This window comes from Lathamus discolor, chromosome 4 (genome assembly GCF_037157495.1).
Source record: "Lathamus discolor isolate bLatDis1 chromosome 4, bLatDis1.hap1, whole genome shotgun sequence".
Lineage (NCBI taxonomy): Eukaryota > Metazoa > Chordata > Aves > Psittaciformes > Psittacidae > Lathamus > Lathamus discolor.
Genome location: NC_088887.1, coordinates 37,264,122 through 37,286,234, shown reverse-complemented (window position 1 = coordinate 37,286,234; position 22,113 = coordinate 37,264,122). Strand labels below are relative to the sequence as shown.

General features: G+C 42.2%; 1 protein-coding gene across 7 annotated transcripts in view; it reads right to left on the bottom strand.

Moving 5' to 3' along the window:
• The window catches only part of EFHC2 (EF-hand domain containing 2), a 57,160-nt gene extending 37,075 nt beyond the window's left edge, over nucleotides 1-20,085 (bottom strand). For 3 of the 7 annotated variants that reach the window (XM_065677090.1, XM_065677092.1, XM_065677093.1), the window contains exons 1-3: nucleotides 19,762-19,872; nucleotides 10,508-10,696; nucleotides 6,689-6,839 (exon numbers count right to left, since the gene is read on the bottom strand). In XM_065677090.1, the coding sequence (XP_065533162.1) occupies nucleotides 6,689-6,839; nucleotides 10,508-10,696; nucleotides 19,762-19,803 (382 nt within the window). In that variant the 5' untranslated portion in view covers nucleotides 19,804-19,872. Of the gene's footprint in view, nucleotides 1-6,688; nucleotides 6,840-10,507; nucleotides 10,697-19,761; nucleotides 19,873-19,975 lie in introns of those variants that run through there. The other 4 variants (XM_065677091.1, XM_065677096.1, XM_065677094.1 and 1 more) reach the window with 4 other exon arrangements.
• Nucleotides 20,086-22,113: the final 2,028 nt, after the last annotated feature.

Sequence of the window (22,113 nt, the reverse complement as noted above, 5' to 3'; positions counted from 1 at the left end):
ACCTTAGTGAATTGGGTAATGCTTCAAAAGTACTCAATGCTGATGATTAAGAGACTGGGGCATTTCTTATTCGACGAAAGGTTGGGAGAGCTGGGTTTGTTCAGCCTGGAACAGAGATGGCTTGTGGGGGAAAATCTTATCAGTGTTTATAAACATGAAGAAGATGGAACTAGGCTCTTCTCTGTTATGCCCACTGACAGGACAAGTGGTAACAGGCACAAATAAAAAGATACACAATTTCATAGAAGCACAAGAAAACACTTTTACTGTGAGGGTGATCAAATGCTGGAACAGGCTGCCCAGAAAGGTTGTGAAAGTCTCCATTCCTGGAGTTACTTAAAACCCAACTGGACATGGCCCTGTCCATCTGGCTCTAGCTGATCCTGCTTGGAGCAGAGGGGTTGGATTAGAAGATCTTAAGATAGCCCTTCCACCCTCAACAATTTTGTGATACTACAAGTATTTTAGCAACAGTTTATTAAGCTACAGCCTCTGTAGGTTAAAAAAGTACCTAACTCATACATTAAAGAAAGGTATGCAGATGCATGACAAGCTATGATTTATTCCAAGTGAAGTTAGAGTTCACAAAGAACAGCAGATCAGCACAGCTGGGACTGAACTCTTCTTTTCACATTACGAGAGAACAAAAAGGACAACAGTGAAAGTTTTGCCACATCAATACCTTGATAGAGTTGTGTGAAAATACCCTGCAGCGAATAAAAAGATGGTCCAGCCTTCAACATTAGGCTCTTTGCGGGACTTACCAACCCTGACACCTCTGTAACACAAGCTTTATAATGCAGATAACCACCGGCTAAGACCAGCAAGAACCGCCAACCCATATTATTATAATAATTCCTTGCCACCATAGGTTCCCAACAGCTTTAAAATTTCAGTAATTATAAAAGGTACAACTTTAAGGCAACTATGACAAACACACAAAAGTTCTAAGACTAAAAATAGTTCTAGTACTAACCTAATACTACAACAATAATTTATTAGACACAATTATCTTAAAGGTCTATCTCATGATCTCTCATTACAGAACTGGATCTCTATCCAATGCCCCTCAGCTATGCATCTGGTAGTATTTCCCACTGAGTTCCGTTTGATGACTTTCCAGCACTGCTATTTTGTTTTGGAGGTAGGTGGGGGTGGAGAAGGACCTGGAAAGAGAGGGAATAGAGGCAGAGGAGGAGGGAGAAAGATATCGTTGTGTGGCTTTCTTCGGTGTATGAAGGGCCTTACTCCTAAGTTAGTCCATGGAAATTTATTATTGTTCATTTTATTTCCCTAAGGACTAATCTGTGTGGAAATACTTTCCACTACCACATTATCAGAGTTGTTTGTTAAATTCTAACTCCTACAATGAAAACATACCCTTAATTTTTCAGGGGAATAAAACAACAAAGCAGATTTACTGTAAGTTCCCATTAAATTAATTATTTGAAGATGCATTCAGCATCCTGATGTTTCACACGTACCAAAGCTGACATCCTGGTTAGTGACCTTTGATTTTGAGATAAATTTGAACCTCTACCTGTTTAAACCTAGTTATACCCGTATGTAAGATGCATTCTCATGGAAAAAATAGTTAGAAAACATGGTAATTAGCACATTTTAACACAATGCAAAACTGCATTGCATTCCCATTAGCAAACCCACATACTTTAAAATACATTACCTGATTTTGGCTAATCGTTGGGTCACTCCTACAAAAATCAACAGATAATGTGCTAAGTCAGAACAGTCCCCACATGAATGCAAATCCTGTTGAGTCATAATTTTAGTGAAAACATAATGGTTGACAATTTTCTAATATGAGCTATCTTCTGAGGGTATATTCACCTCAGAACTGGTGAATAAGCCTTCAGCCAGTTTTTCATATCACTTGTCAAAGTATAATACACATGCCCATTTTGTTCTGAGGGACAAAAATTTCTTTCCTAATGGAAAACGTCTTGAAAAGATAGTATCTGAAGCAATCCTTTGCTTTTATTAGGTATCACTGTGCCTGATCTATCTATGTAGAGGATACATTTTATATTGTTGAATCTGAAATTTAATAAAAGCTGATCAGCTGAGGTTAGGTCTCAGCATTTTTAAAATTGTCCTTCCTTCTGGAGAATAATTACATTTCTACTTCTAAAAATTTACTGTAAGTTGTTAAAGAAGGATCTAGGCACGTGCAACACTCGAGTTGCTGAAGACGGATGGCTCCTTTTGATGTTTCTTTTGTCAGTTTATTTAGCACCACCGAGCATTATTTTAAATATTTGCAGCTGGCCAGGCTAAAGCTCTCCTATAGTGCTTTCTTGTAAAGGGAGTTTGGGTACTGTTTTTCCCTGACAATTGTGGTGGCATCGAGTTCCCACACTATAATTTGTAGCATATCTTCTCCTCTTTTAAGGCTTCTGATTATTTGGCAACTACAGCATCAGTTTAAGGAGGCCTTCATAGGCCTTTTGACTATGGGGCAGCTCACAAAACTGGGCAGCGAATGACTTACTTAGTCTCTTCAGCACTGGTTTCTGACTACCTTTGTGCTACTTAAGAGTGCATTTAGAGAGAGGAAAGGAATCGGTAACACCTGGAGTTCGTACACTCTTTGCTTGCACAGAAAGGAGGAGAAGCAACCACTATTATCCCTGCAACACAATAAACAAGGGAGCTTCATACATTCACTTATTCACCCATCTGAGAACATAGCAAGGTCATGATTTGGCCACCATCAAGTACGGCAAAAGCACAATTATTTCAAGGCCTCAGGGGAAGTCTTAAACTCTTAAGATAATGGTTATATTGGAGGAACTGACTGCAACTTCACTTTCCTGCTCGTACTTTCCTCTCCAGCCAACCAGCCTTGGGAACCCAGCCAGCAGGCAGCTCCTCTCTCTTTTTCAGCTGGCTGACCTTGGGGAAACCAGCCAGCTGCTCCACTCCGGTCCAGCTTGCAGGGCCTGGATTGCACTGGAAGCTACACTCGACCCCATGGGATATAAATGACCTTTTGATAAGACAGTATCAGCCAGCCACAGTCCTGTTAACTGGGAATTAGATCTACAAAACACTTGCACTGCCATCTCTAGTCTGACTCTCTATGGGAGTATTTCTTTTTATATGGGAAGAGTAATTAGCATTCTGGCTCTGGAAGAACATTGTGGACTTTGTTATGTGGTTGAGTTTACTGTTCTTCTCCTCACTCTGTACTCACTTATCTTTAGTTAGCTCTTGTGCACTCTGATTGTCCTGGTATTTTTTGCTTTGATTCTGGTTTCTCAAGTTCACACTGGCCTCTGCATTCCTCTGTGTTTTGCACTGAATTTCTCTGTTTGTATAGATTTCTTCTAATGCTTCTAATATTTTCCAAAGTTCAAACTATAGCAAGGCAGTTTCCAAAATTAAATGAAGTATAAATTTCAGTTATTTAGTAATACCTTATCTGTCCAAATCCATGTCCAACTACAGCAGCCAATTCCATAAAGCAATTTTAAAAGTCACCAAAATACATTTCCCACAGATCATTTACTTTGTCACTCTGAGATTTCAGCAATGTGGTAAAAGCACATTTCTAACTTCTTTTTTTTCCCAAAGCCAATTTGTTTTACTTTTGTAAAGTTATAATCAAAGTTAGAAATTCTTCTTTGACAGCTGCTCCTTCACCAAATCTTCCTGCAATCCTTAAACCTCTCCAAGTTTTTTTCTGCAAAGCCACAAGTACTACCCACAATGGCAAATACAGTGGGAAACTTCTACGTTTCTCTGATCCCACCATGTCCATAGACACCCACTCAGACCATCAAGATCTCATTTGTGGGTTATGGCACAAGCAGTGGTAATCCCATGGCCTCAAGGCATTAACCAGCCAACTTCACAAGATCTACTTTTGATCTATCCCACCACCTACCTACCTTTGATCTACCCCACCACTTCTATACCTATTCTTCAAGAAAACTCCTGAGAACAGCTGTTTCAGCTGTCTCTTTTACATCTTTTCCACCAGGATAAACATCTAAGTTAAGGTTGCCATCATTTTCTCTCTTCACCAGTTCAATTCCACTTTTTCCATCACTGTTTTTGTTATTCCTCCTGTACACAACTCCTTTCCTGCCACTGCAACTCTCCAACTGTTCACACAGAAATAAGCCTACCCTGCTCCTGATGTTACCACACTTCTTTCTCTCTTCACCCACGTCTCTACACATGTGCTCTTCTGTTCAGTGCAGTTTGCCTTTCAACAACTGAAGCTCCCCTACACTGCAACTCTCCTCCACAAACCCGTCATTTTAATTAACTGAAATGCTGTATTTCAGCAGATGTGCTGAGGACAGCACTGTGGCTAAGATACTGAGCTTCAGCTCCTCGTCCTGTTAGACCTTTTCTGCATGATCACGGGCAAGATTTTTATTCCTTTGTGCTTCAGTTTACCCGTTTCACAATGCAGACTGTTATACTTCTATTGTCCTCAGGCTTACAAATTCTCAGTCAGGGCAAGGAAACTCAATAATATAAGGGGTATGTGTAACTATAATAAAAGAGGCAATGGGACAATTTTTGATTGAAAATGGAGTAAGACTAGCAGTTAATGGTTTAGTATTTCCTTTTAAGAAATACTGCTTTTGCATATATTCAACAACAACATTTAATGTCTTTAATATAACAGCGTTGTGGTTGTTCTTCAGTTGTGGAGTATGAAGTCAATACCCAAGTGCACTTGAATAAAGAATTCTCTAATAGACATCTCCACTACAGTTTTTCCTCTACATATTATTAATCTCTAGGATAATAAGAAAATTTATGTAGATCTTCACATCAACTGTGAAGCCTCATCATCATCTCAAACAGTCCTTGGGCCTTTCAGTCTACAGAATCACTTCCTTCCTAAACACAGCCAATATAGAGAGCTTTCTTACCAGCCCAGGTATCAGCAACAAATAAATTTAGTGCACTTTTGAGATCCTGGAACATTTCTTCTTAATCCATCAGCTTAATGCCTTGTGCATACATATGTATCACTTATAAAGTACTCATACAAAGTCATAGAGGCCTTCAAAACATCCTTGCGTGAAGACTGAGAGAATTCTTGTTTCTGTCTAATATAATTCAGTTAATTTTAGATCCAGTACCAAAGTGACTCTAGCAACTGTTAACACGAGATGCAACCAAGGAAATAGGGGGAAACTGTAGTCTTCCTGTCACCCCAGGAACATCAGGCCTGAAGAGACAGTCTGCACAACCCCTACTACAAAGACAGTGAAAATGACTCATTCCTATAGCTAGATTTGAAGGCATCAGCTTTATCCTGCTCTGATGAACCCGGTTTCCATCTTCTCTCTCAAAGACATTGCCTCTGCCTCTCAGGCTAACTGTACTTCTTTGTTGGTGGCAATTTGTTCTAAGGCTCAAAATCCCGAAACAGACTCCTCCACTTCTGTGACACACAAGACAAAGAAAATCCAAACCCAGTGATGCCTCCTGCCTCACATATATGAGTGCAGGTAGAGGGTAACTAACTTGTAAATTCCCAGAAGAGATCCAACATGTTTTTCTTCAGGCCTTGAAAAAGCACTTGCCCAAGTAGGAGTAGGACGGAGTTTCTCCAAATTCAAAATCAGCTCCTGCCAGAGGGCCAACAAGATTTCTGACAAGAACTACTCAACACAGGCAGAGCGGGAGCTGAAGTACCGGTTTAAGAAAAGACTCACAGGTAATTTTATCCCAGGTCTAACAATGATGCACATAACGCCTTTAATATTATTTTGCTCTGTAGACAGAGAAATTGATAGCATCTGCTCATCTTGGAAAAGAATATGGTAGCTACATGGTTAACTTATTTTTTAAAATTGCTGTGCTAAGATCTACCAGGATGTAAAAAATATCTTTGGGGATTGGGAGGCGCAGTCATCCCAAGATACTCATCCCAAGACATCCTGCTTATCTGGACTACATCCCTTGAAAACTGTTTAATTCTGGCAGTGACCCATAAACACCAAGAAGAAGCAGCTGTGTTTCCCTTTTGCAACAGGATGTTGTCCGCTAGGTCACATTTTCTTAACGTAAACCAAGTCCATTAGTACTCCAGCAAATCAGCTCAGTAAACTTGCCTCCAAAAGTCCTCAGGCTGGCCCAAGCACAGTGATGTGGTATTGAGGCACAGTAGCTTCTTAACTTAGAGGCATCAAGGAAAAATTATTGTGCCAAGGGCACACTAATCATAAAAAAAAACCAACAGACAAAGGCACAAAAGGCACACTACTTCAATAACAGCAGAGATACTGCAGCAGATAATGAACAATTACAGAGCTGCTGCTAGAGAACTTACTGTCAGTGCCAAGACAGGAGGAGCTAGGCTCCGGAATGGAGACCTAGAACTCAAACTTCTTTTGCAGAAGTGACACAACACTGACAAAAGACATACCATCCTATGCCTTCCAAAAACTATCAGAGAAAAAAAAATGTATGTTTGAATATGGGAGGGGATTCTACCTTTCAAAACCTATCTCTTCAGAAACTCAGAGAGCAAAAAAATTCACATTATAATCTGTAGCAAGAAAAGACAATTGTACCTGTTTACTTACATCCCATTTTGACTATAAGAAGTCACATTATGTATCCTTTGGAATGGACCGAGACTGTACTGAAGAAAGATATAAAGGAAAAATAACCAAGTGCTATTAAAAATAGATACCTTGAGGTATGCCACTATTTTTCACTCGGGGTTCAATCACTTGAATTGTATCATCTTCAAGGTAGAAGTATATTTTGCAGTGTCTGATTCTATATAGCTCTTGACTTTTGTCAGGCACTTCTTCGTCAAAATAGGCATCAAAAGACAATACCTATTAAGAACAATAAATAACTATAAAGCAGGAAAATCTCCAATGCTTTTGCAAAATATGTCAATAAAATAAACTTGTATAGATTATAAGTAACTAAATGTATGGATTTCAGGAGGTAGATTTGTTTCTCAGAAATGTAAGAACAGAAATCCACATTAAATCCCATAAATTTTAAATTTTTTTCTTGACATTTTTATTATCACAACATCTAAGCAGAGATGGAAGTCTAAAGTAAAGAAATAAATCAAATATAAAGCTATCAGCAAGCTGCTTGGAAAATCTTCTCAACAAAGCACTTCTAATAACACAATGAGCTACCTAGGTCCTGAAGCAAATTTAGAATGCTATTCAATGAATTGCTGAAAATAAAGTGCATTATGACAGTAATGGCTTCACCATTGAGGTAAGTGGAAAGGAGAGTTCTTTTCAAGCAGATCCTGCAAGCTGTCTAATGAAAGCTACTGAAGACTATCAGAGAGAAATGGTGTTTTTTCAGGAGTCATTTAGAGCTCTGCAATACTGGCATTTTGAAACTTGTCTGGTCCTGCAATTCAGTGAGTGGGGAAATCTCAGACAGAGGGTATGACAACTGGCCTTTATGATCTCTTGCAATAGCAATAATGCAAGGAAAAAAATCCCTTCAGAGGTGAGGTGCTGGGTGCTTTACTACAGTGGCCTTATGTCTGGAGATCCCAGCTCAAACTCAGCAGACCACCACACATTTTGCACTTCTTAGTATTATTTATGGTCTTTAATCACCAATGACAGTTTTAAGGGAATTTCTAAGAAGTACCTACTTAGTAGTGCACTATCTAATAGGAAGCTTGCTGTGGTAAGTCTGTGCAGGAAGACATTAACTAAAACAGGTTTTCATCCTGCCCCCTCCCCCCAGTGCATTTGGGTCAAATCTGTGCTAATTCATACTTCATTTTTCATGATTATTCTACTTAATAAATTCAATTACCCTTATTCCTGATTCATTAGACAAACTGAAGCATCAAAAAGAACTTAGCTTTTCTCTATGTTTCAATAAGCATCTGGCAGACCCTGGTTTGAAAAAAATATTTGAAGTCTAGGAAGCTGGCCAACATCCCTATATGACAGAACAGGCCAGTTAAGAGTTTGTACTCCTTTAGCACATGCCTTTGAGAACCTCAAAGTACTTCCACAAATACTAACAACACAGATTTTAAAACACCCTAACAGACAAACACAACCTCTTTTTCTACGTCTGGGGAGAGCGAGCTAGTGGTTTGCTCACGAGCACATAAACCAGCCACCCTGTGGCCTAGTCAGGCTTCTCCATAGGCCACTCTCCCTTTTCTCAGGCAGGCTGAAGAAAACTCTCTTTCCACAAACTATTACAAGGGTAAGATTTTCCTCAGGCACCAAACAATACGACAGACACATTTTGGGCATCAACTCTCCTGCACTGCGACCTGCCACCATTAGAGAAATTAAGTTATAATCAAATGACATAACTGTTAACTGTTCAACCTGATGGCATTAAATCTTCACAAAAGGATCTACACACTATACTTGATGGTTGTTTAAGTAGTACAACGTGCAAGTTTCTGAACAGCCTACAGATGAAATAGTTGAAAATAAATAAAAAATTGTTCTGGCCACATGTAACTTTTAACTGTGGATTTCACTGTTCCAAGTAACAAGCACAAAACCACTGTCAGATAAAACATCCAGCATACAACAGAGCCAACACAAACTGTATTGTCCAACTGCAATTTTGCAGATCAAAACAGATGATCCAGGAAAGGTGGAGAGGGGAAGGAACAGAAAAGAAGATGGCTTGCTTTTGATTTAAAAGCAAATTTAATTTTTAAAAATACTTGAAATGTAACACTTCCTAGCTCATGTCTCATCTGTAGTACATTGCTCTGTACAAAGTTCCCATCCTACTATTTAAAAAAATAAACGTTACTTATGAAGTCCAAAAGTAACAAATATTGAATAAACTCTGTGCCATTTTGTGAAGTTGGCACAAGGTTTCCTAAGCACCTGTGACAATCAAATTATAAACTTAATTTCAAGCCTAGGAGGCCTTGTGCGTGTACTTAATTGTGGAAGAGATTAAATTTACACTTGCTTCCTATTAAGCATATGAAATTGCAAAAACTATTTCTCGAACTACTTAATAATAAAGTTTCAACCCTGTCCTTCCTCCAGTTACTATGCTACTGCTGAAAGTTGGAAACCAAATTAAAATGGTAAGAAAGCAGACTACATTCAAAAAGATAAACACCAACTCAGACTACTCAGACCATTTTTCATGCAGCCCATTCTGCTGAGTAATAAGCTGCAGCACTGGAGGACACAGCTGCATTCTAGGCTCATAACTGGGGAAGCAAAATTAATTGGGTAGTACCCTTTAACAGTCTGCAATTGATACATAAGCCTTCCAGAGGCCATTTTCGTACCCGCAGACTCCTGTCCTGTATTGCCCTGTGGAGGAATACACTGGCTAGAGAAGGAACATCAAAAGGCCAGCTACTTCATTTCACCAGCCAAGCTCAGGTCCCCGCTGCCTCCTACCTAAGCCCTTTATTTCATAAAGCTGGGTCGAAGTCATGTTAATTTAAATATAGCCCCAAAAGCAAATGCACACCGCTTGAAAGAAGGGTGTAGATAAAGCTCATGCAGGACTGGCTAAAGCCTTAACACTTTGGAACATTAGACCAATTTGTACTTGAGCACGTTGCTGAAAACTATATGAGCAATAGTAGGGGTTTCAGAGGCAACGCTAACTGAAGTCACATGTATCTGCTCAAGCTTTACATTTTCTTGTAGTAGTTCTGGTCTGCCAAAGAAACGAATGTGTAATTGTACTGCAATTACCTGCATGGCTTTTCTTCTAAAGTAAAAATTATGAGATTAGCCATTGTTCCCAATATTTAAATACCATAATCATTTAGTCATGCAACATTTCAGCGATCTGCTGAATGATTTCTTTTTCTGGATCATTTTCCTTCTCTGATTGTAGGCTTTTTGCTTTAGAAATAAAACATCACTAACTAGAATTTAATGTAAATTTAAACATGGAGAGTAATGACTGTGCTACAAAATTTGTATCATCATAGATTACAGTTATTTCCTAACTCTCCATCTTTAAAGGTGTCACTACAGTCTTGCAAAATACAAATATTAATTTTAAATTCCTGTGTCTATAATGGACGTAACCAACCTACCTGCACATGAACAGATCACATCAAAGGCAGCAGGACTTTGATCAAGTAAATATGATGGCATATGGGAATTCCAAGTCTACAGCACTCCATGGAGGCCCATGGTTCACAAGTGCCCACTTTCTCCTGGACTGGGACTTACCTTACATTCTTAGCAGGCTTCCAAATAATTACTTCAATGTCATGATCTTCTCTAAAATTAAATACATCAACCACTCCCTTATTTTTATTATATCCTGCATATACAGAAATATTTTTCTGTGTTGCTGTACAGCATAATACATATTAACTGTCAAATATACCAATATGATGGAAAAATAGATGCTACCACTCCTTTTGCTTATGTAGAAACTTTCTTTGCATGCACAAAATAACCTTCTGAAATATATAACTGAATTTCATCTTTATACCATCTTTGTCATGTTGTAGCTACTCATAAAAAACATACAGAAACAGATTTCTGTGTACCTGCTTGTCAAATGCTATCCAAGCAGGAGCATCACTTCCTATCCCTTCAGGAAACACACTGTATTTAGGTGTCAGCTTCTGACCAGGTAGTGGTTTACCTCCAACTCCAGGTTTATTTTCACCAACCAGCATAGCAACATTATTGCAGAAACCCCAGTGCTGTGACTTGTGGAACTTTTCTTTCCCTATCTGCAATAAATTTGGAAGAAAAAGAGAAAAAAAAATAAAAAACTGTGTGTTTGTTTGTTTTCAAATCCATGAGATTTAACTATCTAGGCAAGGAGGATTAATCACATAAAAATTTCTCTATAATTACTTTTAATACAGAGTCTAAAAAAGCTGTACCGACTGGAATGCTGCAAGTGAAATGATACATTTCAGTGGTCAAATTGCCAGCATTATAAACAAAAATTGAAAAATATTCCAGCAATTTACCCAGGCTCAGAGACAGGATGATATCAGGTGGTTTTTTCCCCCCCGCCATCCCCTGCAACAAGGATTGAAGTATGAGATAGAAAGAAACAAGTCACCCATGAGAACTGCTGCAAAAGGTAGAGGGGAAAAGCCTTTTCTACAGATCTCCAGAGGACAAATGGAAACAGTTCAGGAGTACCCAGAGAACAGCCTGCTCTCATTACTTATGTCAAAAACCTTATTTACACTTGTATCCCCAAGTGCAGAATAAATAGCTCTGTATTAGTGAATATACTTGGATTTTGGAAAGTTGGATCTAAATCAAAAGAATATTCATTCCATCTGAGCTTACTCCGAAAGAAGATCCCTGTAGTGATTTCTTTATATTATTACTATTTTTTTAGGCAATTAAGGATGGAGTCCTTAAACAAATGTGCACAATCAACTGCAAAGAAACCCATCTTGCCTACTTGCATTTCTCGGCTGGAGCTGGAGCCAGTCTTAAAGTGATGCAGAAAAGCCTCTGGCCTGACATGAATATCAGTCCTGCCTGTGGGCACGTCCTTCCTAACGAGCTGCCTCATTTGCTGGCCAGTTCTCTCGAATGGTGGCAGCCATTGTGAGCTGTGACTGGGCGGCAATCCCTTAACAGCCTCACACATCACCCTCACACGAGAGGAGAGGGGAATAGGAAAAGATAACAGAAAGCTCCACTAACTCTTCCTGCCATGAGCATCAATCCTGACTCATCAGATCCTCTCCCTCTACTATTCCTCCCTTCTTCATCCTCTCAAATCCTTGAAACACTTGGTCTTGGAAGGCAGGAAAAGGCCACTGGGTAACTACACCCCAGCAGAAGTAAGGGAAGACGGAAACTACCACACCTGTGCCCTTCCTCAGCCTGGGACCGGGTGAACATGAGGAAAGATAAACCTAAAGGGAAGGAACTAATGTTATGGCAGAGCACAGAACAGGCTCTGTGGAGAGGAAAAGGCTGGACAATAAAATTTTTCATAGCAGCACTGGAGCAGGTTATGTTGGTAATGTAGCAAAGTGCCCAAATTGCCTCCCCTTCTGTATTTAGAAGACTGGGCATCACTAATTATTACACGGATATATTTAAACCACTACTCCCCAAAAAGGTGTAGGCAACTCTAAGTTACTATCATAAATATGAAAATGGTACAAATAATGATTTTTCATTATGGCAATGTGGAAATGCTCCAAAATAACACATGCTCATCACAGCTTTTCTGGGAACAAGTGTAAGCAGTGAAAGTAAAACCTGAAAGTAACCAAGTAGCTACTTCATTCTGCCAATATGTGAGTAAGGAATTTGAAAGGCAGATAACAAACCTCATGGCTCATAACATCCAGTGCTCATATATACAAACTACTGCACACTGAAGCTTACAGCCTGAACTGTTCACCTGCCTTGCAGTTCTCTAAATCCAGTGATACAGGACAGAGAGCTGCCCCTGACATGATGGAGTGAATCACTACTTTAGCTTTACCTTTGCTTAAAATGCTTTTTTCATTCCACTTTTGCAAGGATAGTAGTATGAAAAATAATTATTTACTATTTTTACATATTATTCTTTTTAATACCATAAGAATCAATGGCCCTACCTCGCTTAGGTTAACAAAAGCTGGGTCAGCCAGCACCCTTTGAAACAGTCATTGCAAAACAAGATAAGGTTTGCATACTGGGGACAGTGACTGGAAGGAGTTTGGAAGCACTGCCCCAGCGAAGATATTTAAAAGGTAAGCAATGTTTTGAATAAAGATGAATAAAAGGGCACATGGCAAATTTATCATAGTTCAAAGAATAACAGAAAGGAAACCAGGAAGTACTCCTGAACCATAAGTTTAGAACTCAAGAACAAGGGTTACAGAATAAAAGAGAAAATCAAGAAAAGGAAACACTTCTGTAACAACTAGTCAGCCCCCAAGCCCCCCTGTCACACAGCATTGCTCAAACCAAGAATTTAACAAGATTAAAGAGATGCACATTTGCAGGAATACTGCCCAAACTAAAATATGGCATATCAACACATTGTCTTGAGCTGGGATATAAAATGTCATGCCTCAGTGGGCAGTGTAAGCACTGACATTTAGGCATTAAGGAGGGGATCTGCATGTGGTCATCCCACCCTTCCCTCAAGAAGTGAGCACAGGCGCTCTCCCAGTACAGGGCTCTGGAACAGCACTGACAGGGTCTGGCACCCATTTCGTAACTTATCTGCACTTAGGACGTTTTTTTCTTCATCTCCTTTGGGCACTACTGAGCTGCCCTTTCTTCTATTTCTTCTTTTAATAATTTTGTTCCTTGGTAAGCTGATACAGAGAAGTCAGAATAGAAGAGAGCTTTCTGCATTTATCTGTTCAAATGTGGAATAACTAAAGTGAAGCTGAGCTTTTAAGGGGATATTTCTAGGCAGAAACTTCTAATTTATATTGAAGGTGCTATAGAACAGATCCACTTTTTGGTACAGCAAGTATTTAATTATTTTCCCCTATTGCCAAAGCATGAGTTGGGGGAAAGGCTTAGTTATCAAAGCACAGTGAGTGGCAGTTTTCCTGAGCAAGGGAAAGCTTTTCATGTCCTCAAAGCTTCTTCTAGAATCATTTGCTGTTCATCTGTTTCTGGGTTTTGGTGAACTTCAGTGTGCTAAAGTGTTCATCAAAGTAATCCAGGTTTGCTCCTGCTGGAAATCTTCCAGAATTTAGGGATGAAATTGCAACACCGTTACAATTTGATATGTAAAATACACAGCCCAACAGCTGCAATTCCAGTAAGAATCTTCTGTGGCATTCTCGTAACTTCTTAAGGTTCAACGGAAAAACTATTTTAGACTTCTTATCACAGAACTACTTATAAGCCCTGTCTCTGTAAAAAGCACCTATATCCATATGCAGAATAATCTCTTAGTTCTAAGAGTCTGTACAGTTATTTTAAAAAAAAATGTTTGGGAAAAAGTAATTATAACTGAAGATCACCAAAGAGAAAAATGACACTTGGGAAACTTCAGCTAATGCACTCAGACCACATCCAACCTAAAATAGTGACAGAACATCACGTTACCTCCACAGTAATATTAAATGACTTCTAAAAGAAATCTGTGAGAGCTTTACCGTGTCAGCTGTGCTAATGCAGCTGAACTGAACAGGCTGGCCTGTTCAGATCTGCTGAACAAAGCTGCCCATTTTCTGTGTGGTGAGCCTGAAATAAATATTGAGGATACATTCAATAGTGACTAATGCAAAGGTCAGGATTCTCTGCAGCTATTAGCTTTGCAAACACAGCCACTGCAGTCCTTGGGGAACACCGCCTCATGCTCTCTCCATCTTGCTCTTTAAAACACTGGCAGAGTCACAGCAAACTCATCAGGGAGCTGCACATTTCAGCGGAACCAAACACAACTGGAAATCTCTCACCACAGCGCCTGGAGTGATGTGGGAGCCCTGTGCACACTGTCTCAGGAGCTATGTGGTTTTAACTAAGTTCCACAGGGAGTTATGGCACAAACCACTTGTAGCAGTCCAGTTTTCTTCCCTGTATCCACTTTGAATTCCCGTCTGGAGAACAGCAGCTACACTGTGGAGGTCTGGCTCAAATCCTGTATCAGGATGAACTGTGGCATTTCTGAACTACTCTAGGCTGCTGATACAGTTCCGGGTTGCTTTGGTTAAGCAATGGACATAAATGCTGATGCTGCATGCTGTGCTAGCCACATTCACATGACCGATTTTCAACTCTTTCATCATCCCCAGCTTGCTGCAGAGGTTTCAGTATGTACAGAGGTTAAGTAGTACTGTAAAAGGAGGCATGCCTTAAGACACTACTCCTAGGAATGCTGGTGCCCCTCGAACAGACCCCAGAACAAGATGCGCCAACACTAAGATCCTGAATCAGTACAAGAAAGATATATGGACCTGTCGGAGCAGGTCCAGAGTAGGGCCACAAAAATGGGCTGGAATACATCTCCTATGAAGACAGGTTGAGAGAGCTGGGGTTGTTCAGCCTGGAGAAGAGAAGGCTCAGGGTGAGACCTTACTGTGGCTTTTCAATACTTAAAGGGGGCTTATAAGATGGGGACAAACCTTTTAGTAGGGTCTGCAGCAATAGGCCAAGAGGTAATGATTTTAAACTAAGAGAGGGCAGATTCAGACTAGATACAAAGAAGAAATTGTTTACCCAGAGAAACACTGGAACAGGATGACCAGAGTGGCAGTGGATGCCCCAATCCTGGAAACATTCAAGGTCAGGTTGAAAGGTGTTTGAGCAACCTGAACTAGTTGAAGATGTCCCTGCTCATTACAGGTAGGGTAGACTAGATGATCTTAAAAGATCTCTTCCAACCCAAACTACTCTATGATTCTATTAGCTCACTCTTGCTGCCTGAGCTGGTACCGCCTGAGAGAAGGCAACAGATGAATATAAAGAAAAGGGTCCAAAATGCAACACTGACAGGCAGCTACAGGAAGATTTGGGTTCGTCAGTTGTGAACACAGAAATCTGGGGGAATGGGGCTGAGGTGCAGGAGGCAGTGGAAGTAGTTCAGGAAAGAAGGCTAGAGAAAGAAGAAGGGAAGGGTTAGCAGGCAGGCTCACTCATAAAGAGGTTGGCAAGCACTTCTTTAAGAAAAACTAATGTCTTATTTTGGTGCCAGTGATCACAGAGCAGCAGAAAATACTCAAGCCAGGAAACAGAGACAGCGACAGTAGCACAGTTGAGGGCAATTCCAAGCTCCTGTAGTAAGAAGATACGGAATTTCTGCTGTGCCACTAAAGTTTGCAACAGAAACTGATATTCTCAAGGATGTACTTTTCCTCCTGAGATCTATAAACTCATCGTCCAGTTCTCTGAGAAATGACATGCAAAATTGTTGCATTGAATTCTCTCTTTGAGAGGGATTTCTAACCTTCGGCAAGAAAATACACTGGTCAGCAAGCACTTGGTATATCTCACTCAAACGAGTATGTGGTCCTCTCCTTAGCTGCTGATGTAAGGCAACATCAATTGGTATCAGAAGGGGCAGCTGCCTTTCAGAACAGGTGGTAGACCACTAACACTAACAAAGTAATGCTGCTAACAAAATGTTGTTGCATTGTCACCAGTGTCAGCCTTAACACAGTTCAAACTCCAAATGCACAAACTTTTTCTCATGGTAATAGAGCAAACCTGTTATATGCCACATTTCTACCACACACAGGATTAAACATGATTATCAAGATCTGTGCTCTTCTGCCCTGACAAACAGGTGACACACATGTAACGTATGGACAAAGCTGAAAATCTCATTATTGCACAATTTCTGTATCAGTTGGGCTCTGCAGTCAGAAGTACCTACATCTCCCTGCGGCCCTTAAATATTGGCTTCAGTGTCAGGAACAAGAGAAAACATTCGAAGAATTCCCATTTTCAAGGGTATACAACAGGTAATTTTCAAATGGTAAGTCACAAATTGCTATCTGTGAAAATAAAGAAATAAATAAACTCTTTAATGCAAATAATGTGTGAGTACCACATCCTGCCATTGCCAGGCAGACAAGGGCCCTTCTCTAAAGCTGTCAGGACAGAGGAGTGCTGGCTTGCTGAGGAGCAGCAGCACTCCCAGCACAGACTCTGGCCTCCCCAGCCATGGCAAAGGGGAAAGACACAACTTCTGCCCATTAGCCAGCCCCTGAAAAGGGCAGGAGATGGGCTAATCTATGCTCAGAATCCCAGCCTGTGCTACGTCTCCTGATCGCCCACATGTGAACATGACAGGCATTGCTGATGAGCGGCTTATCCTTGGACTTCTGTTCAGGGAATAAGGATTTTAAAGGAGGTGAAGAGGTTTTATTTGATGGGTGGACTTACATGTACACAAACTACTGTCATTTTGATTTTAAAGAGATTTGAAAAAAATAGGGGTCGTTCCTTTTCCTCTCTTTGTAAATATTTTATGCCCCTTACACATTCTACTACAACCTTCATTCTTCTCCAGCCGATCAAACCAAACATCAACCATGGCACTGCTTGTGCCATGCCTGCCCCTTTCATACCAGCTCTTAATTTAGTACAAATGAAACATTCCCTTACGTTACCGTAGGAACCACTCTGTCTCTTTTAAAAGTGCTCATTCCCCTCCAGTCTCAGAAGCTGTGATGCCCGAGGAACAAGAAGTTGCTGAATCGGGCACGTTGCTGTACAGGGTACCAGTCGGTTGCAGTTAAGGAAAAACAGTAAAAGCCAGCCAGCGGCTGCTGCCTTTCCCAGTTGCCAGCACCAGGGGCGGCTGTGAGCTGCCGGGCCTCCCTGACCTTGCTCACTGCCGGAGATGAAGCGTTTCTGCCCCTGGCTAAAGAGGAATTAAGAGTTCTTGGTACAGCGAGCTAGAAGTAATAATAATCATGACGAAGGGGTAATACAAGGGCCAGAGACCTAAGTACCGTGAAAAGATTCCTTACTCCCAATTTGCCGGTGCAGTCCTTGCTGCCTTAAGTTAGATTCCATGCCCGACTACCTTAAACCTCTGTTTTTCTGGAGACAGCCAAGCCACCTTATTAAACACAACTACGGTAGAAAAAAAAAGATATGCTCCTCTTCCACTATGTGATCCTATATACAAGGCATGTGGAAGCATTAGGGGAAGAGAAAAGAGGATTGCAGCCGTAGCTTTAACAATGGTAAGAGTGGAATTAATACCCATAATTATAAACCAAGTGCTGGCAGGAGAAGCAACCTCCTGTCCTCCACTTGTCCTTCTTTCACGGTGCACTTTGCTACTGTAGTTTCTGTGCAGTAAGAGGCACTGATGGTGATGCTTAGGGTAATGACAGGTGTAAATACTTTCTTCCTTTTCAATTTATCTATAGAAGTGGCACTTTTCAGGGTTTCCTTTAAATATGCCCTTCTTAGCCTCTCATTTGTGGAACTATATTAAAATAAACTTAAATCTAATAGCTAACAACTTAGTGAAGATAGAAATGCTTTTTTAGAAAGGCAAGTTATCAGTATGAACTCCACTGTCTCAAGGACTGTCAAAAAGAAGGATGTGGAGCCCTGACAAAGGTATAACCATGGTCTCACAATGCTGTCTTGTGACAATTGTGGCTTGGTTTTCACACCTTTGGTTCTCATAACATGTATACACACTATACGTACTTCAGCATGGGGTGTTCAATGCTTTCTCTGTGTAACTCCTTCCCAAGCATGTGAAGCAAAACACTGTGCCTTTTCTCTGAGAAAGGAGACACCACGTCTATCACAAAACCTCACCACTGCTCCTGTGGAGCTCTAAAGACAGTTCACTCCATCACACTCCAAAGCAAATAATCCCTATTCATTAAGTTAAATTGAAATTTGGAGAACAATAAAGTCACAGCTAACACTGAGCTGAGTTATTCTACTTCCACCCTGCAGATACCAACAGTACACACCTATTTCAATGTTGCTGATATGCCCACTCAGCTACCTCAAGTGTTATACACACAACTGTTTACAATACAAATTTGAATACAGCAAGAGACTGAGTATTCACCTTTTTTTTTTTTTCCTTTCAAAACAGTGGTACCCAGCCTGCTGCTTGCTATTTGCAAGGAAGTTGCCTGAAAGATCCTCACTTGTAAGTTGGGCTCCTCCTGCAAGAGGCCCAATGTCTGCATGCCCCTGTGCAATGCTGACACACCAAGCAAGGCTGGGGAGTCCACATATTTCTGTGCAATTTCATGCTCCCTGTTCCAGCTACAATTGCATCTACCTGTCTTGGGGGAAGGTGGGGGTTGAGAGCTAGACCACACTTACTGCAAAATGATACGTAGCCCATAAAGTAGGCTCCAAATATGCTAAGAGCTTAGAGAAGCCTCATACTGAAGGGGTGATGATGCTTATAGTACCACTGGCATGAATACTTGTGTGTTCACAAACCAGTTGCAGATTGTCCCTGAACAGTCCCTCTTAGGGCAGACCAAAGCAACCCTAGTCAGGATGCAGAAGCATGGCTCTAACAGCCACGGTATGTTCATAGTGTGAAAAAGACTGATTACCATCCAGACATTGTAACATTATTAAGAAAGTCCACCTTGTTTCATCTGCCTCCTGCCAGCTACAGTGGCCGTGCCCAAATCCTTCCTTACCTCCTGCGCCATTTCAGAGTACAGATTGTATTCAGCGTACCTCTAGCTATCCTCAACAAACAAGTCTGAAGCAGTAATGGCAGCCTTCTCTTTTGTTTAGTGCTGTAGCTCACGATAAAAATACCATCTTCTATATTCACATAGTCACATGCTGGTATTTAATAGCACTGGAAACTCCGGAAAACCGCACTAGCATACCTAGGGTTTTCCCCCTGCTCTGCACAGACTTTTTGGTTTATTTAGAGGGTATCTGCCTCTTCCCATTTTGCTTTGTTAAGAGACTCAAGAGCTCAGATCGCCCCACAGCAGCTGCCAGACCCCTCAGTCCCGGCCTGGCCGCACAGTATTCCCACTCCCAGGGTAAAACTGGAGGCGGTTTGTGCCCCCAGCGGCACCTCGCGTTCCACCTGCCCGGTAAGGGCGGAGGGTGGGTGGAGGCCTTCGCCACGGCACCGGCTCTTGCCCCAGCCCTCCCCCGCCCCGGCCGGCCCCGCCGCCAGCCTCCGCAGCGCACCCTGTTCCGCCCTCGCCCCCACTCCGGCAGGCGGAGTGCTGCCAGCGCCCGCCGCGTGGCGGCCACGTCGCCCCCCGCCTGGCCGGAGGGAGGAGGCCGGGCCAACCGACGCCAACGCCAGCAGCAGCGGCGCCACGGCGGCAGCCGCGACACCAGAGCTGGAGAGGGCAGGAGAAGGGGCGTCCCCTCCGCTACCACTCACGTTCCGGTCGCGGGAAACCCCGGGCAGGAGCGGCAGCGCCATGGCCGCCCGGGCCCGCCGGGAGCCCCGCCGCAAACCCGCTCCCCGCCCGGCCCGCACCGCACCGCACCGCACCGCACCGCTGGGGGCGCCGTTGCCTGGAGACCGGTGGCGTCACGGGGGGTGGGGCAAAGGGCGGCGGGGCCGAGCATTACCGAGTGTTACCGAGCGTTACCGAGTCTCAAGTGCTGCCGAGTGAGGCGCTCCAGGGACCGCTCGGTCTCCTGTCGGGGCTCCCGGGCACCGCCGGCACGGCCCATGCCCGCTCCATACCCGCTCCATGCCCGTTCCATGCCCGTTCCATGCCCGCTCCCTACGGCCCCGCCGCCGGTTCCCCCGGTGTTACCGCCAGCCCGCCCAGGCTCTATCGGAGGGAGGCAGGAGCTGGCTTTCTTCCTCAGGAGCCCCGGCTCCGCGGCGGTGCGGGCCCAGAAGCGGGAGGCTGGGCAGTGCTTGTGGCTTTCGGGAGAGAACCAGAATCAAGTGCGAATCCGTGTGTTTCATTTTCCCGGATTCGTTCCCATCTTCTCCACAAATCTCTCTAGATTTCCCTCAGGCCCAGAGCGCTGAGCGGCCCTTTCCTTCCCCCATCTTGCACCTGCTGGACGGGGTCCACCCCGAAAGTAATGCTGGAACCGGGGTCACGGATGGGGCAAATCCCGCCACGTTTCCATTTTCTGCACGTATGAATTCCTACTGTTTCCCATTTTGTGAGTTTAATGCAGCAAATTTTACTGTGGGGCCCTGGCGGGCTTGGAATGCGGGGGGTGGGATGCTTTTCCATCTTTTGTTTGGCTTATTTTTTTGCATTTTAGTCCACCGGGATGGTGAAACTAGGTCAGTGGGTTTGCACTTTCTGGTTTCCCAGTGCGGGATTATGCACCTGCATTTGCATTTAGCGAGGAAAGGTAAACATTTAAAGTGTATTTTAATTGAAAATGAAAGGATTTTAATCACATTCGTTTCATACAGTGGGTGGTATTGCACTCAAATTTAAATTTCAAACAGCAAATACACTGAGAGTTTCTCACGGATGGCTTAGGGAGGGAGGGCTGCTTCTTTCTTTAATGGAAGTAACATTTTCCTTGTTAATAAGGGAGGATGCCTTCCAGATTGCCTCCACAGCCTCTTCCAGAGAACAGCAACCACGCCACGTAATGTTCCTCCATTTTACATAAAGCTGTTCACGAATATATTGTTTTAATTAGAGCTGCTTTTTACAGAAAAAAAAAAGTTTATGGACAAAATAGTTAAGATATAGATAAAATAGCTGAAACCCAAATATTTCAATTCTGATAAGCCATCATGCCGTCTCAGAGGAGTTGTACTTCAGTTGCTTCATGTCCTTATTCTCATAGAAGGAGTGGATCTCCCCTGCCATATTTCATACTCTACGATGCATTAGACCATGAAATTCCCATAACATGTCATCTCTTTTCCCTGAAACAGAGGGTAGTGGAACAGCATGGGCAATGTGTTCAATCTGAATGAGCCTAAGAGGCACTCCCTGTGCAGCATTCGCTAACTGAACAGATATTTGGCCAAAAATGTTCTTATTTCAAAATCTGAAATTTCAGTGAAAATTCTTTCGCTTTTTAATTTTTTTTGCCAAAAGTTGCCCCATCACCCCTGGCCTGGGAAGGGAAAAGGGAAGAGGTGCAAATTTTGAAAGAGTCATTGCAGGACACACAGCACTGCCACACTTTAGCAGTGAAGCTCTTCAGCATCACCCATTGTTCTTTGCATGTTCATGTGATCTCCAGTATCCTTTCAGTATGTCTTTTAACAAACACTGCACAGGAGACAGCTAGCACACTCAAAACATACCTTTCAGTTTTGGCAGCTGTCATTAGGGAGTGAGGATCTCCAGGAAGTGGTTGGATCCATTTTATAACAGGTATGTGTCAACATGTCTCTGTGAGATTAGCAAACCAGCCTAGTTGCGGGTTCATGCAGAATCCCCATAGGCCCCTTGCAACTAACGGCACAACTTCTCATTTGGGGTAGCAACCATCAACAGAACACAACAGTAAAGAGTTAGTGTCTTCTTTTCACTTCATTTATCATTCATAATTGGTATCTCCTGTTTGGGTTTTGTGGGTTTTTATATAGTGGGGCAGTTTAAATGTCTTCCCTCCTGAAGTCAATAATAAAACTGTTGTTCCAGTTGAAAAACATGCAAGGGAAACAGCAGCACTTCTTTAGGAAGGTTAATGAAGGGCACAGCATCAGATTCCAATGCATTTCCAGCAGAAAATCCCATGAATGGTCCCTAGCCTTCAGGTCAAATTTTTCTGCATAGCATTACCTTCT